At 43.0% G+C, this 14,262-nt stretch overlaps 2 protein-coding genes across 3 annotated transcripts in view; one reads left to right on the top strand and one right to left on the bottom strand.

Annotated features, from left to right (window-relative positions):
• Window positions 1-1,014: 1,014 nt before the first annotated feature.
• On the bottom strand, window positions 1,015-12,343 carry NOPCHAP1 (NOP protein chaperone 1). 2 transcript variants are annotated; one of them, XM_059886744.1, is made up of 4 exons: window positions 11,381-11,822; window positions 10,002-10,088; window positions 7,402-7,538; window positions 1,015-4,700 (listed from the first exon to the last, which is right to left on the bottom strand). In XM_059886744.1, the coding sequence occupies exons 1-4, from the start codon at window positions 11,610-11,612 to the stop codon at window positions 4,461-4,463; spliced, it is 696 nt and encodes a 231-aa protein (XP_059742727.1). In that variant the 5' UTR covers window positions 11,613-11,822; the 3' UTR covers window positions 1,015-4,460. The 2 variants fall into 2 exon arrangements, with proteins under 2 accessions (XP_059742727.1, NP_001033778.1); NM_001038689.2 differs by lacking the exon at window positions 11,381-11,822 and adding an exon at window positions 12,198-12,343 and having other exon boundaries at window positions 2,960-4,700.
• The window catches only part of SLC41A2 (solute carrier family 41 member 2), a 168,917-nt gene continuing 166,943 nt past the window's right edge, over window positions 12,289-14,262 (top strand). The window contains exon 1 of the mRNA XM_059886472.1: window positions 12,289-12,370. The gene's annotated coding sequence lies outside the window, so the exon portion shown is untranslated. The remainder of the gene's footprint in view (window positions 12,371-14,262) is intronic.

Below are 14,262 nucleotides of genomic sequence, written 5' to 3'. Positions count from 1 at the left end.
CTGCTTCAGAGCCTACGCTTGTGGCTTTGTGACTGGCAGACCCATAATGGCAGCGTGAGGCTGACTGAATTGAAAATGTGGCTCCACCACGTAAGTTGCATGGGGTCTTAGTTGCGGAATGTGCAATCTAATTCCTGGACCAGGGATTGAACCCGGGCGCCCTGCACTGGAAGGACAGTCAGCCATTGGATCACCAGGGAAGTCTCTCCACCACTTACCTATTGGGAGGCTTTAAAATTTTTGCTTAGTGTCTCCCTGCCACTTTTTTCTTTAAATCTGTGAAGTAAGTATAAGAGTATCTCATAAGGTAGTGGCCTTTTTTTTTTTTAAATAAAAAAGAAATTCAGTGTCACAAAACTAGAAATCCAGTGATAGCTTTGTCAAGTTATTTGATGCAGTAATTCAGTGATGTTCCTTGCTTCTCTGTGCTCTCCTTGGCGTGCTGACTATGGCTCCAGGTATGCCCACTAGGTCAGAGTGGCAAGAGCCATATCCAACCACAAAATACCCATGGTTCCAAAGAAGGAGCCATTTTTTCATGTGCCTTCTTCGGAATAAGAAATCCTTTTCTTTCCAGAAAGTTTACTAACAAGACTTGGCTTGTGCCACTTTCTGAGGGTTGTCACATACCCATCGCCCAAAACAATCACTGCCAGGATTTTCCATGAACAAATGGTGGAGAAAGTCGAAGTGTCAGTCACTCAGTCGTATCCAACTCTTTGTGACTCCATGGACGGTAGCCTGCCAGGTTCCTCTGCCCATGGAATTCTCCAGGCAAGAATACTGGCGTGGGTTGCCATTCCTTTCTCCAGGGGATCTTTCCGACCCAGGGATCGAACCCGGGTCTCCTGCACTGCAGACAGATTCTTTACTGTCTGAGCCACCAGGGAAGCCCATACGGTGGGGAGTCACCCACAAAGATGCCAACATTAAACTCTGGGGAAAAGTCTACTAATCAGTTAGACAAAAAACAGTAGTAAACCTGTCTTTCTTCAGGACTGGTGACCACTGATGTTTAAGATATATTACTTTATTGGCGTCAAGAGGAAAAAAAAAGTTTTTTTTTCATGAACATTTATTGTACATTCCGAGTGAAAGGCACCATGCCAGGCACTGAGGGAAATACAAGCAAAAGACTCAATCTCTGTCTTTTCTGCCACAGCCGTGGACTCGGGCACAGGAATACAAGCTACTTGGCAAGGCAGTTTTTTGGTTTTTTTTTTTTTAATAAATACCACATTTGATGCACAAAGTATTATGAGGATAGAGGAGATTCATTAAGAATATTTTTGCTTCCAAGACCATTAAACCTAATTACCCAGTTTAAGACTGTCAAAGAGCCATAAAAAGATAACACACAAGGCTAAAGAGAACATTTGAGCAGCCTTAGCAGGAACAAGACTGTTCAAATGGCAGCCGTCACCTTACACCTAAGAATCAGGCAGAGAATGCACAGGGTCAGACCAACCAAAGCATGACGGTGACTCAGTTTCCAAGAGACTGTAGAGAAAGCTGCGTACAAACAAAACAGCTTTTTCATTAAGGTATAACATACATAAAGTACACAGATGTTAAATGTGTAACTCGATAAATTTTTCTATGTGTGAGAGTGGTGGTAACTCACAAAACACTCAGAATAGTGGCAGGCACACAAAAAGGTTAAGTACTAGTTAAGTACTAGCTGTTGTTTCACCTGCCACTTCAACAGGTAAAAAAGTATAACCTTGGTTTTATTTGCATTTCTTTGAAAAATGGGACTGAACATTTTTTCCCTGTGAATTATCTGCTCACATCTCACTACTCAGAGTATTACTTTTTTTTTTTTTTTTTTACTAATTTGTAAAAGCCCATTTTATACTAATAACACTCATTCTTTGCCTTTTATTGCAAATATTTTTCCCAATTTGTCCCTTGACTTTAGTACATGGTATGAGCCTAGATTCTAACTTTGTTTAAAAACAGCCATCCCTGACACTGTGTATTAAATAATGGATCCAATTTACACTTAACTATTGGGAGGAAAGTTATGACCAACCTAGACAGCATATTCAAAAGCAGAGACATTACTTTGCCAACAGAGGTCCTGTCTAGTCAAGGCTATGGTTTTTCCGGTGGTCATGTATGGATGTGAGAGTTGGACGGTGAAGAAAACTGAGCACTGAAGAATTGATGCTTTTGAACTGTGGTGTTGGAGAAGACTCTTGAGAGTCCCCTGGAATGCAAGGAGATCCAACCAGTCCATCCTAAAGGAAAACACTCCTGGGTGTTCATTGGAAGGACTGATGTTGAAGCTGAAACTCCAATACTTTGGCCACCTGATGCGAAGAGTTGACTCATTGGAAAAGACTCTGATGCTGGGAGGGATTGGGGGCAGGAGGAGAAGGGTGACGAAAGAGGATGAGATGGCTGGATGGCATCACCGACTCGATGGACATGGGTTTGGGTGAACTCCGGGATTTGGTGATGGACAGGGAGGCCTGGCGTGCTGCAATTCATGGGGTCGCAAGGAGTCGGACATGACTGAGCGACTGAACTGAACTGAAAAGGACAACCCTATCACATATTAGATTTCTTTTTTTCCTCCAATGTCATAAGAATGTCCAGAGAACTGAATTTAGGTGACTTCTTTAACTGTATAGAACACTTAGTTGTATTATATGAGATAGCCAAAGAAGGGGAGAAATATTAAAATTCTACATACTAGTATGTAATTCTACACTGACTAGTCTCTTTCACTGACCAGTCTACTACTTAGGTATGCATTTCTGGTGAACTTACACCTTCATATCCCCATGGATACCATGGCTTAAAATGCCGTGTACATCCCCATATACCTGTTGATTCATTTATCTACATCATTCAGTGCCTACTGTATACCATGCACCATGCTAAGGAGTGAACCAGACAAATGCAATTCTTCCCACAATGTGGCATAAATATTAGCTGGTAGAAGACATTATTTAAATATTTGTTAATTTATTTAAATACATATTTACACCAATAATTCATCACAGCTGTGTTTGGTGCTACCAGGTACAACATAGTATCTTTTCTAGCTGAGAAATCTGGTTTCCAGATCTGTTCACTCTGCATACTTTTAAGGCACAGCCTGGGTTCCAATTTCCAATGGGAAATACCAGAAAGAACCTTGAGAATAATCTTCAGAGTATTCACAAGGATAAGGTGAGGAGTAAGAAAAAAAACAGTTAAAAAAAAAACCCCTAAAACATTAGGGAACAAAGTCCCATCAGCTCAATGCACTTGGAGACACTCCTCTAAATTCTCTAGTTTACATCCTGAGCAAAGCCAGTTCCATGGCAAATAAGAACCCAAACAAGTTTAATAAGGTCAAGAATAAGGCAGAAAGGAGACCCCAAAGTAGGATCATTTTGTCTTTTGAAAGGGAAAACCGATTACTATCTTTTTATGTACTGTGCCCTATTTTTCTTGGGGTGTCCCTATTCTCTACAATGAACAGATTTCAAAACTGGGCAACTGTGAGGAATAATTTCAATAGTTGAAACAAACAAAAACACTGCTTTATGAGAAAAAGAAAAAACAAAACCAAAAAAGTAAATTCTACATACAATTCAGAGAACTGAACTTAGATGACTTAACTGTATAGCACACCTGGTTGTATTATATGAGACAGCCATGGCAAGGGAGAAATATAAAAATTCTACATATTAGTATGTAATAAGGGGCTACAGAGTCATCAACAGTGATTAAACCAATTTAATCCAGTTTAAACCAGTGATTAAACCAGAACACCAGTTTTCCCGCTCAAATTGGAAAGGAATTTTTTTTTTTTTTAATGAAAGTAGATATGTCTGAGGGTGGCTAAATGTAAGTAATTATTTTCTTTGTAAAAAACTTCTTTAAAAGATTTCTACCTCATTGACCCCATTTTGATGGTAATAAATAAGTCTGACTTTATAAAAACTTAAAAAATAAAAACCAACCTAGGTTGTTTTATCCAAGTGGACAATTTAAAGTAAAAACAAACAGGTGATATGTATTTTTACCTTAAAATAAGTTTGAGATTTCTGAAGTCTATGCTATGAAGAAGGATGCCAACAATCTCACTCATTACCATACATAAAATTAAGCTTTCTAAACGCAATCTCTTTAGCATGAAATCAAATACAGTGTGCTCTTAGAGGATCCCCAAATGCTATCTCTTCCAGCTCTTTAAAAGCCAGCTTCTGTTTCTCCAAAAAACAAAGTATATTCAATATTGCAAAAAAGCACCATAGGTATCTGAAATGCAAAACAACTAGTGAGTCACACTCTTTTCCATAGAATTGAAGTCAAGTGAAATGAAGTCGCTCAGTCATGTCCGACTCATTGCGACCCCGTGGACTAGCCTACCAGGCTCCTCTGTCCATGGGATTCTCCAGGCAAGAATACTGGAGTGGGTTCCCTTTTAATTAGCAGGCATCTATCACCTGTTTCTCAGATCACTTATTTTCCTGTTTTTCTTTGTTTTCACTAGCAGGACTGTCCAGAACCTCTATCTTGCCTTTTCCATCTTCTGAATGAGGAAGCTTAATATTATCTATGGTGACTTCACCTTCCGAAGAGGTGCTGTCGTCTTCATCCTCAGATTCTGAACTTTCCTCTGAACTGTCTTGTGAATTCTCTTCCGAACTGTCCTCTTCTTTCGAATGAGACTGATTCATCTCAAACAAGGCCACGTCCTGAAAGAAAAAAAATTACACACCATGTGGGAGATTTATTTTGGGGCAGTTCCCTAAAAAGTTATAAAAACAACTTTGGGAATGACCAACACTTAGCACAAATACTGAAGCACAGAAGACAGGAAATGTTTTTAATACAATACTATTATTCTTTCCAGAGATGGCAATGGCACCCCACTCCAGTACTCTTGCCTGGAAAATCCCATGAATGGAGGAGTCTGGTAGGCTGCAGTCCATGGGGTTGCTGAGAGTCGGACACGACTGAGCGACTTCACTTTCACTTTTCACTTTCATGCACTGGAGAAGGAAATGGCAACCCACTCCAGTGTTCTTGCCTGGAGAATCCCAGGGATGGGGGAGCCTGGTGGGCTGCCAGACGTCTATGGGGTCGCACAGAGTCGGACACGACTGAAGCGACTTAGCAGCAGCAGCAGCAGCATTATTCTTTCAGTTGCCAGAGTCTGGCCTAAGGATTTACTTTTATTACAAGTCTAAAATGTTCCTCACAGCTGAATTCTATATAGCTGAATCTACCCAACAAAACTCACTCAACAAATATTAACAAATACCAACATTAACCGGGCACCACATTAGAATCTCAACAACAACAACAACAAAATCCTTGCCTTGGTGGAACTTCTGTTTTTGAGCAGGAGGTGGCAAACCATGGCCTGCAGGGCAAACCCAGCCCCCTGCCTGTTTTCATGCAGCTCATGAACTAAGAATGCTTTTACATTTTGAGTGGTAGGAAAAAAACAAAACAACAAAAGAATAGTATTTCATGAAATGCAAAAATTGTATGAAATTCAAATTTTGGATTCCATAAAAAGTATATAAAACGTGCCTACTCATTACATATCATCTACAGCTGTCTTTGGGGCTTCACAGGTGGCGCTGGTGGTAAAGAACCTGCCTGCCAATGCAGGTGGACATAAGAGATGTGGGTTCAATTCCTCGGTCGGGAAGATCCCCTGGAGGAGGGCATGGCAACCTACTTTAGTATTCTTGCCTGGAGAATCCCATGGACAGAGGAGCCTGGCAGGCTATAGTCCATGGGGTCACAAAGAGTTGGACACAACTGAAGCGACTTACCGAGCGCGCACACACACACACACAGCTGTATTCACATGGAAATGGCAGAAATAGACAGTCATACCGGAGACAGCATGGTCCACAAAGCCTAACGTTATTTACTATCTGGCCCCCTACAAATAATGGCTGCTGACCTCTGTTTTAGTTAAGAAACAGGTTTTCCGGTGGTCCAGTGGGCCCGCGCTCCCAATGCAGAGGGCCCAAATTTGATCCCTGGTTGGGGAACTAAATCCCACGTGCTGTAACTAAAAGCCTAAGAGCTGGTACAGCCAAATAAATAAATGTATTTTTTTAAAGGCAATGAACAATTACTCAGAAAGCACAGTGTAGGGCAGTGAAAAGTTAAAGAAGAAAAAAAGAAGAAAGAAAACCATTGAGGTGACAAGTGATGAAAGATGGAGGAATTTGGGGATGGGATTTTACAAAGAGGGAAAAGGCCCAGAGCCAAGGAGACGGAGGCTGGAGTACAATCAGTGAGGGTCCTTGGTGGGAGAGAAGGTCAATGGAGAGATGGAGGCAGGATCACACTGGCCCATGAAGGACTCTGAATTAATTAGAAATGTGATGGGAAGCCCCCTGGTTCCCAAACTGGGAGCCACATACAATGTGTCAAGAACAAGCTTTGGGGGGAAAAATGTGGAAGCAGAAAGCCTGGCTGGGAACTTCCTGGGATAATCCAGAGGAGAGACTGTCATCACCTAGAGTGAGGGTCCTGGGTGCCGAGCAGGAGTGGCTTGATTCGAGATGTACTCTAGATGCAGAGCTGCCATATCTGCTGATGGATCAGGTATATGATTATTAAAAATGGTGTCAGATCTGTCCAGACATGAGTGTTATAAAGGGGATTTCAGTGCAGAAATAAGAGGAGCCCAAAGTGAGAGACTGGAGAAGGCAATGGCACCCCACTCCAGTACTCTTGCCTGGCAAATCCCATGGATGGAAGAGCCTGGCAGGCTGCAGTCCATGGGTCACTAGGAGTCGGACACGACTAAGCGACTTCACTTTCACTTTTCACTTTCATGCCTTGGAGAAGGAAATGGCAACCCACTCCAGTGTTCTTGCCTGGAGAATCCCAGGGACAGGGGAGCCTGGTGGGCTGCTGTCTATGGGGTCACAAAGAGTGGGACACAACTGAAGCGACTTAGCAGCAGCAGCAGCAAAGTGAAAGACAATTTCCACACCTGAGTCATATAAGCAGTTTTTCTGTTATACACATTGTTTATTTTTGCATTCTCAATGAATCAGACTCTGATTACTTCTTTTGGGCCTTGAATGGGAAAATTTTTAAAAACTCAGGACACTTAGTATATAAATGCTTCTAGATAACACATGTGTTATTGGAGTGGAAAAAGCCTTTCTATGATTCTGAACGACTAAATTCCTAGACTTCACCCAGGGAAGCTTGCTGACTTATGAGGTTATTAGGATTAAATAACTCGGTCATTTAATCATCAAATGACTGAGCACCTGTGCAGTACTGGAAACATGAGCTGACTTTGCAAAAAGGAAAATAACACTTGGAATTAAAATTTAAAAGTTTTCTTTCTTTTTCAGGTGATGAAACATATTGTTTATTTTATACTATGAAATGAAAACAAGGCATAGTTACCATTTGAATAACTTGTCCAAGAGTCTCATCAGTATTTTCAATATTGAAATGACCAGGTGGTGCAGCTGCCATTTCTTTTCTTAGCTTTTCGTTTGCCTGAGCCATCTGTGGGAGAAAGGTCCGTACTTGGTCCAATACTAAGGAGCGAAAATATCATTTATCAATATTTATGTTAGTCTTTGGCCAAACTTTTAAAATTCAGAATTTCTATATAAACACTTCTCAATCTGACAGGAATAATAACAACAGTTCAATAAAAAAGCATTCAAATTCCTTCTATTTTAAAACTTTTCATTCTCTTCTGAATTCTTAAAATGGTGGGCTTCCCTGGTGGCTCAGACAGTAAAGAATCTGCCTGCAATGCAGGAGACCCGGGTTCGATCCCTGGGTCAGGAAGATCTCCTGGAGAAGGGAATGGTTACCCACGCCAGTATTCTTGTCTGGGGAATTCCTCTGTCCATGAAAAACAGTATGACTGCACAATTCAGCAATTATTTCTCAATGTTTTCTGGTTTTCATATATGCCCAGAACTGAAAATTCCTAAAAGAATGGCATTCAACAGACAGTAAACTGATTAAGTAGGCAGTTGGACTTAACAGTTAAATGCATGAGACTCCGAGGCTTTGGGGTCAGACTGCTGAGGCTCTTCAGAGAACCCTAGTTCCACGTCTTACTACCTGAGTTACCTGGGCAGGTTAATGAAGCAATGGATGTTGATGAGGCCCACATCTGTTTCCCTTTCTTCTGATAATGATGACTTTCTTAAGCTCTGTCACTCTTAGTCACTCCTGTCCCTACCCAGTTCATGCCTATGTATTCCACAACCTTGGCCACTGGGATTCGGTCTCATGACACCGTGATCTGGCAAGCCAATTAGAGATCACCCTGGGACTCTGTTTTGGACTGTTGAGAAAGATGTCCATTCTTCCAGAGTCAATGACTAGGTGAGTTGCTGAATGTAAACCTAGAGCTGCTGATAAACTGGCCCACCTACCACCCATCATCAGGGAAGAGCTGGTTCTAGATAAAGTCAACACCTACAAAAGTAGAACTAAGAGATATAGAGTGGCAGATCCCAGGTGATGCTGAGCACCTGGATGCAGATGTACCTGAAATCACTGGGGGTATTTTTCCCCAAAAAATGAGCCAACATCAGTTGGCTAAAGGCAACTGGAGCTGGGTTTCATTCATGTGCAACCACAGGAATCTAATACATTTAATTTAACCAATCAAAACCTCAGTTTACTCATCTGTGAGTGCTAAGCACAGGGGAGACAAAGAACAGGGATATGTCATTTATTGAGTTAGCTCTCAAGAGAGGCCCAGCATATAACCATGCACATCATGAGCTCTCAGAACTTAAGTCACTGACATAGCCATGTAACAGTGGACTAAAATGTTCAGAGCATGGAAGAAGAAAATGGAGGTGAGGATCAAGAAATGGCCTTGAATTGTGAAACAGGACTGCTAGGATTCCAGATGGTATACCCAACTTGGAAAAGAATTTGGCAATCTTTTCTCTATTAAAAAATACACTCTGGGGACTTCCCTTGGGGTCCAGTGGCTGAAACACCATGCTTCCAATGCAGGGAGGTGACAGTTCCACCCCTAGTTGGGGAACTAAGATCCTACATGATGGGTGGCACGGCCAAAATACTAAAAAATAAAAATTCTTAAAATTCCACTCAGAGATACGTACCCTCCAAAAATATAAACCTATGTCTACACAAAAACTTATATTTGAATGGGGACCCACCATGCAATCATTTCAGCTGTTGTACATTTAGTGCATATTATGGTTAACTTCCCCTCGACTACTCACGATTTTGTAGTTTACAGACATGATAACCTCATGTATCATTTACACCATTTTTACTAATTCTTTATTTTCTTTTAAACATTAAAAGGGAATTACACAAATGCTAAGTGTTACATGATGCTATCTGAACAAAGTCTGACTCACATATATTTAGAGTATGTGGTACACCAATATCACAGAGTAATTAATAAAAAGAACTGGCCCTGTTATGAGTAACGTTTACCATTTAAGTAACTGTGTCCAATTTAATCAAATCTGGTGGTGTTTTCCCACATCCGTGTGTGAAATTTAGGAGTCAGTAACCTCTGGAAACATTCCCCATGGAGTTTAACAATAATTGATTTTGATTTCCAAAAATCCATCCCACAAGTTTTTCTGGTCAAGGTTATCCTCTTAAGTGTTAGTCACACTCAGTCGTGTTTGACTCTTTGTGACCCCAAGGACTGTAGCCTGCCAGGCTCTTCTGTCCATGAGATTCTCCAGGCAAGAATACTGGAGTGGGTTGCCACTCCCGTCTCCAGGGGATCTTCTCAACCCAGGAATCAAACCCTCCTGCCTGGTTTAAGCCCCATTCTCTTAAAGCAGGGGAATAATACAAGAAATTTTATCCCTGTGCACTGAATTCATGATGTAATTTCCAAGTAAGACTTGCTAGAATGGACTCTCTGACAACAAAAGCAGACACTGTCCCAACAAATAAGTGATTAACTAGGCAGAATTTCATATCACAGAGGGTTCTTGAGAGACAGAGAGAAAGAGAAGAGAGGGAAGGGTACTTACAGGGACTCCTCTCTATCCGAACTGTTTGAAGAGTAGAATTCTTTCTGGAATTAGGCTTGGAGTTGATGAACAACCTGTCCCATATACCTGCAAACACACACACACACACTTCCTTTATTACAGCACAAAGAAATAGGAGCCCAAGAGCAAACTTTGCAAGACTACCCTCCACCCTCAAGTCTTGACTGTTCCTTCCTCACTTTCTAACACATTAAACAAAAAAAAAAAAAAGAAGGAACATTCCAAGTTCCATGACAACATTTTAGTTCTTTCTGCAGATCTCCCCCCTTTAAACCTGTCTCTTACATCTCTGCCTCACCAATGCCAGGTAGTAAATGCCCACTAAACTGCACCTTTCTGGGCCAGAAATCTACCAGCAACAAATGTAGGTCGGCAATGACAGAATGCAGGAAGCAGTACAGAATACATAAGGGTTAAGTAAAGCCAGAAATGGTTTACCAGCTACATTATATTGGGCAAATCACCTACACTTTTTGAGTATTAATTTCTACATTTATAAAACATCTCTGCCTGGTAAGTTCCCTTTCAGTCAAGATGTCTGATGTAGACAAAACAGCCCTTTAAAGAGAACCCCTTTAGCCTTTTCACAGCTCCTCAAATCAACCCAACTCTCCAGCCCATCAGAGCACAGAGAACAGGACTTACTTTCAAAACCCAAGGCTTTATGCACCCCGGTTCCCACACCTGGAAAATCTCTTCACTCTGGCATAAAAATCCTGTTCACCCTCAAAGCAGCAGCTCCACACTCCTAGCTACTATCAATAGCTTATACCTAATAATTGGATTAGTGAAAAGAGCATGGACTCTGGGGCCACACCGATTGGATTCAAATGCCAATTTTGCCACTTTCCAGCCACATGATCTCCAACAAGTTACTTATCTGTGTGATACACCAGGTCTCAGTTTCCTCATCTGTACAACTGCCCTAACAGAACCAACTCCACACAGGGAAGTTGTGAGGATTAAATTTAGCGAATTAATTCCTGGGGCAGAGTAGGCACTAAGAAGCTTCAGCTATTATCGGATGCTCTGGATTCTCAAAGAATCTTTTTTCAAGTTAATATTTAATGAGGATATGTCCAAGACATTACACTCATTCTTCTTCTCAGAAAAAAAAAAAAAAAACCAAACACTATAGGTACTACTACTTCCATTTTCCAAATGTAAAAACTGAAGCTTTGGGGATGTAAACAACTCTCCTACTATGGTGCTGAAGACTCTTGAGAGTCCCTTGGACTGCAAGGAGATCAAACCAGTCAATCCTAAAGGAAATCAACACTGAAATACTCATTGGAAGCACTGACGCTGAAGTTGAAGCTCCAATATTTTGGCCACCTGATGTGAAGAGCCCGACTCACTGGAAAAGACTCTGATGCTGAGAAAGATTGAGGGCAGGAGGAGAAGAGGGCGACAGAGGATGAGATGGTTGGATGGCATCATCGACTCAACGGACATGAGTTTCAGGAAACTCTGGGAGATAGTGAAGGACAGGGAAGCCTGGAGTGCTGCAGTCCATGGGGTCGCAAAGCGTCGGACACCGAGCCACAAAAAAGTTCCACAGCTGGTTCTGCTCTTCCTTGAGCCAGCCATCTGTTCTAACAGCGTCTACCACTCGAATGAACTTTATTCTCTTCAAACACCGCCCTCCTCCAAAAAAAGTTCGACAGCTAATTACTCGTGGGGTTGGGATTCGAACCCTAGTTTTTTTTAGCTCTCTATTATGATGTCTAAAAACCTATGAGGGTTTCCTGGACGCGTCTCCCTCTACCAGAGCAGCGCACTAAGGGAGCGCACTAAGGATGGCTCTGTGAGCATCTGCAGAGAGAGGGTGCCCAATCCATAATACTCACCTGCTCCCCTTACTAGCCAACTGCTGGAACCCAGACCTGATTCTAAGGTCGTCCCCTTGGGAGGGGGAGGGGTGCGGGGGAAGGTCGTGCTGCGGCGCTCAGCACTGGGCACTCAGCACTGTGCCTAAAACATGAAAACACAAACCACCTTCGGGCTCGAGGCCGGATGCCCATACCTAGGCCGGCCAGTCCCCCAACCCCGCAGCCGGGGTGATGTCCGGGTCCCTCGCTAGCTAGGCAGGTAGCCCCTGACCCGCAGCTCCAGCAGCGCCGCCCCGAGCTGCACGTGCGCGCCCCACGCCGCTGCCGCCCACCCATTCGTCACCTCCGCGGCCGCCGCTCCCCGCCATCAGCAACTCCTTGGAGACCGAAACCCCGGAGCCATCCCGCGAGGACGACGAACAGCTTGGGCCGGAGTGGGATTCGCCGGAAACCTCCATGCTGCTCGCTGGTCTTCACAGCGGCCTCTCCAAGCCCGGATGCAGGAAAAAGGCTGGGGTAGGAGGCGGGGCCAGGACTGCGATTGGAGGAAACTCGTAGGAGCGGGGCTAGGGGCAGGGCGAGGGAGGCCCGCGGAGAGGGCGGCACCTAGCGGAGTGAGGAGGCCATTCCTATCCGGAGAAAAGGTAGGTGGAGGCTCTAGAGATCCTGTGATTCGATGAAAGAGCTAGCAAGGCTGGATTTAAAAGTGAAGAGCGCACCATGGGGACTGCCCTCCTCTTCAAACCTCTGTGACATAGAACACACTTTGACGGTCCAGTGGTTAAGACTAGGACTTTCAGTTCAGGGGGTATAGGTTGGATTCCCGGTCTGGGAGCTAAGATCCCACATGCCTCCCAGCCACGAAAATAAAAATATAAAATAGAAGCAATATTAAAACAATTTCAATAAAGACTTTAAAAATGATCCACACCAAAAAGAAATCTTAAAAAAAAAAACACATAATCCTATTTTTCTGGGTATAGTTCAGAAGTGTTAACTATTTACATTGTTATGTAACAGATCCGTAGAATTTTTGCAAAACCGAAACTCTATATTCATTGAGCAACGCCCCACCCCCACCCCTCCCACACCATTGCATCCTGCCTCCACCATTCTAATTTCTGTTTCTGTGAGTTTAACTACTTCAGATATCTCATATAAGCGAAATCATACAAAATTTGTCTTTTCTTGACTGGCAAATTTCACTTAGTATAGTATTCTCAAAGTTTATCCATGTTGTAGCAAGTAATAGGATTCCCATCTTTTTAACGGAGAAGGCGATGGCAACCCACTCCAGTACTCTTGCTTGGAAAATCCCGTGGACGGAGGAGCCTGGTGGGCTGCAGTCCATGGGGTTGCTGAGGGTCGGACACGACTGAGCGACTTCACTTTCACTTTTCACTTTCATGCACTGGAGAAGGACATGGCAACCCATTCCAGTGTTCTTGCCTGGAGAATCCCAGGGACGGGGCATCCTGGTGGGCTGCCGTCTATGGGGTTGCACAGAGTCGGACACGACTGAAGCGACTTAGCAGCAGCAGCAGCATCTTTTTAAAGACCGAATAGTATTCCATTCCATGCATATACCACACTTTCTTTATGCATTTCATCCCTTGGCAGGTGTTTGGGTTGCTTCCTCCTGGGTACCCTGAACAATGAGGCAGTGAGCATAGATATGCAAATATATCTTCCAGGTACTGCTTTTAATTCCTTTTTGTTTAATATTTATCTATTTGGCTGTGCCAGGTCCTAGTTGTGGCATGCAGGATCTTCCATCTTCATTGCAGCGTATGGGATCTACTTCCCTGACTAGGGATCAAACATGCGCCCCCTGCACTGGAAGCATGGAATCTTAGCCACTGGACCACCAGGGAAGTCCCTGCTTTCAATTTGTTTGGATATATTATACCCAGAAGTGTGATTACTGACTATATGGTAATTCTATTTTTAACTTTTTAAGACCCTTCGGTGTGTTTCCATAGTGATTGCACTATCTTATTCCTACCACTAGGGCATAAGGGCTCCAATTTCTCCACATCTTCGTCAATGTTTATTTGCTTTTTCTTTCTTTTTTTTTTTTAATAGTGGCCATCCATCCTAGTTGAGTTCTTCCCTGGTGGCTCAGATGGTAAAGCATCTGCCTGCAATGTGGGAGACCTGGGTTCGATCCCTGGACTGGGAAGATCCCCTGGAGAAGGAAATGGCAACCCACTCCAGTATTCTTGCCTGGAAAATCCCAGGGACAGAGGAGCTAGTAGGCTACAGTCCATGGGGTCGCAAAGAGTTGGACACAACTGAGAGACTTCACTTTTTTTCTTTCTTTCTTTCTAGTTGGTGTGAGGTGATAACTCACTGTAGTTTAGATTTGCATTTCTCTAACAATTAGTGATGTTGAGCATGTTTTCATG

This window comes from Bos taurus, chromosome 5, assembly GCF_002263795.3.
Source record: "Bos taurus isolate L1 Dominette 01449 registration number 42190680 breed Hereford chromosome 5, ARS-UCD2.0, whole genome shotgun sequence".
Lineage (NCBI taxonomy): Eukaryota > Metazoa > Chordata > Mammalia > Artiodactyla > Bovidae > Bos > Bos taurus.
The sequence above is the reverse complement of the archived record's forward strand: the minus strand, read 5'-3'. Positions and strand labels throughout refer to the sequence as shown.

Bases quoted from the DNA above. Each gene is read 5' to 3' on its own strand.
- NOPCHAP1 (XM_059886744.1), bottom strand. From the start codon at position 11,612: ATGGCTGGCTCAAGGAAGAGCAGAACCAGCTGTGGAACTTTTTTGTGG. The intron at 10,089-11,380 runs GTGAGTCGGGCT...GTGTGTTTGCAG, and splicing joins CAGCATCAGAGTCTTTTCCA to GTATATGGGACAGGTTGTTC. The intron at 7,539-10,001 runs GTAAGTACCCTT...TTCGCTCCTTAG, and splicing joins TCGGATAGAGAGGAGTCCCT to TATTGGACCAAGTACGGACC.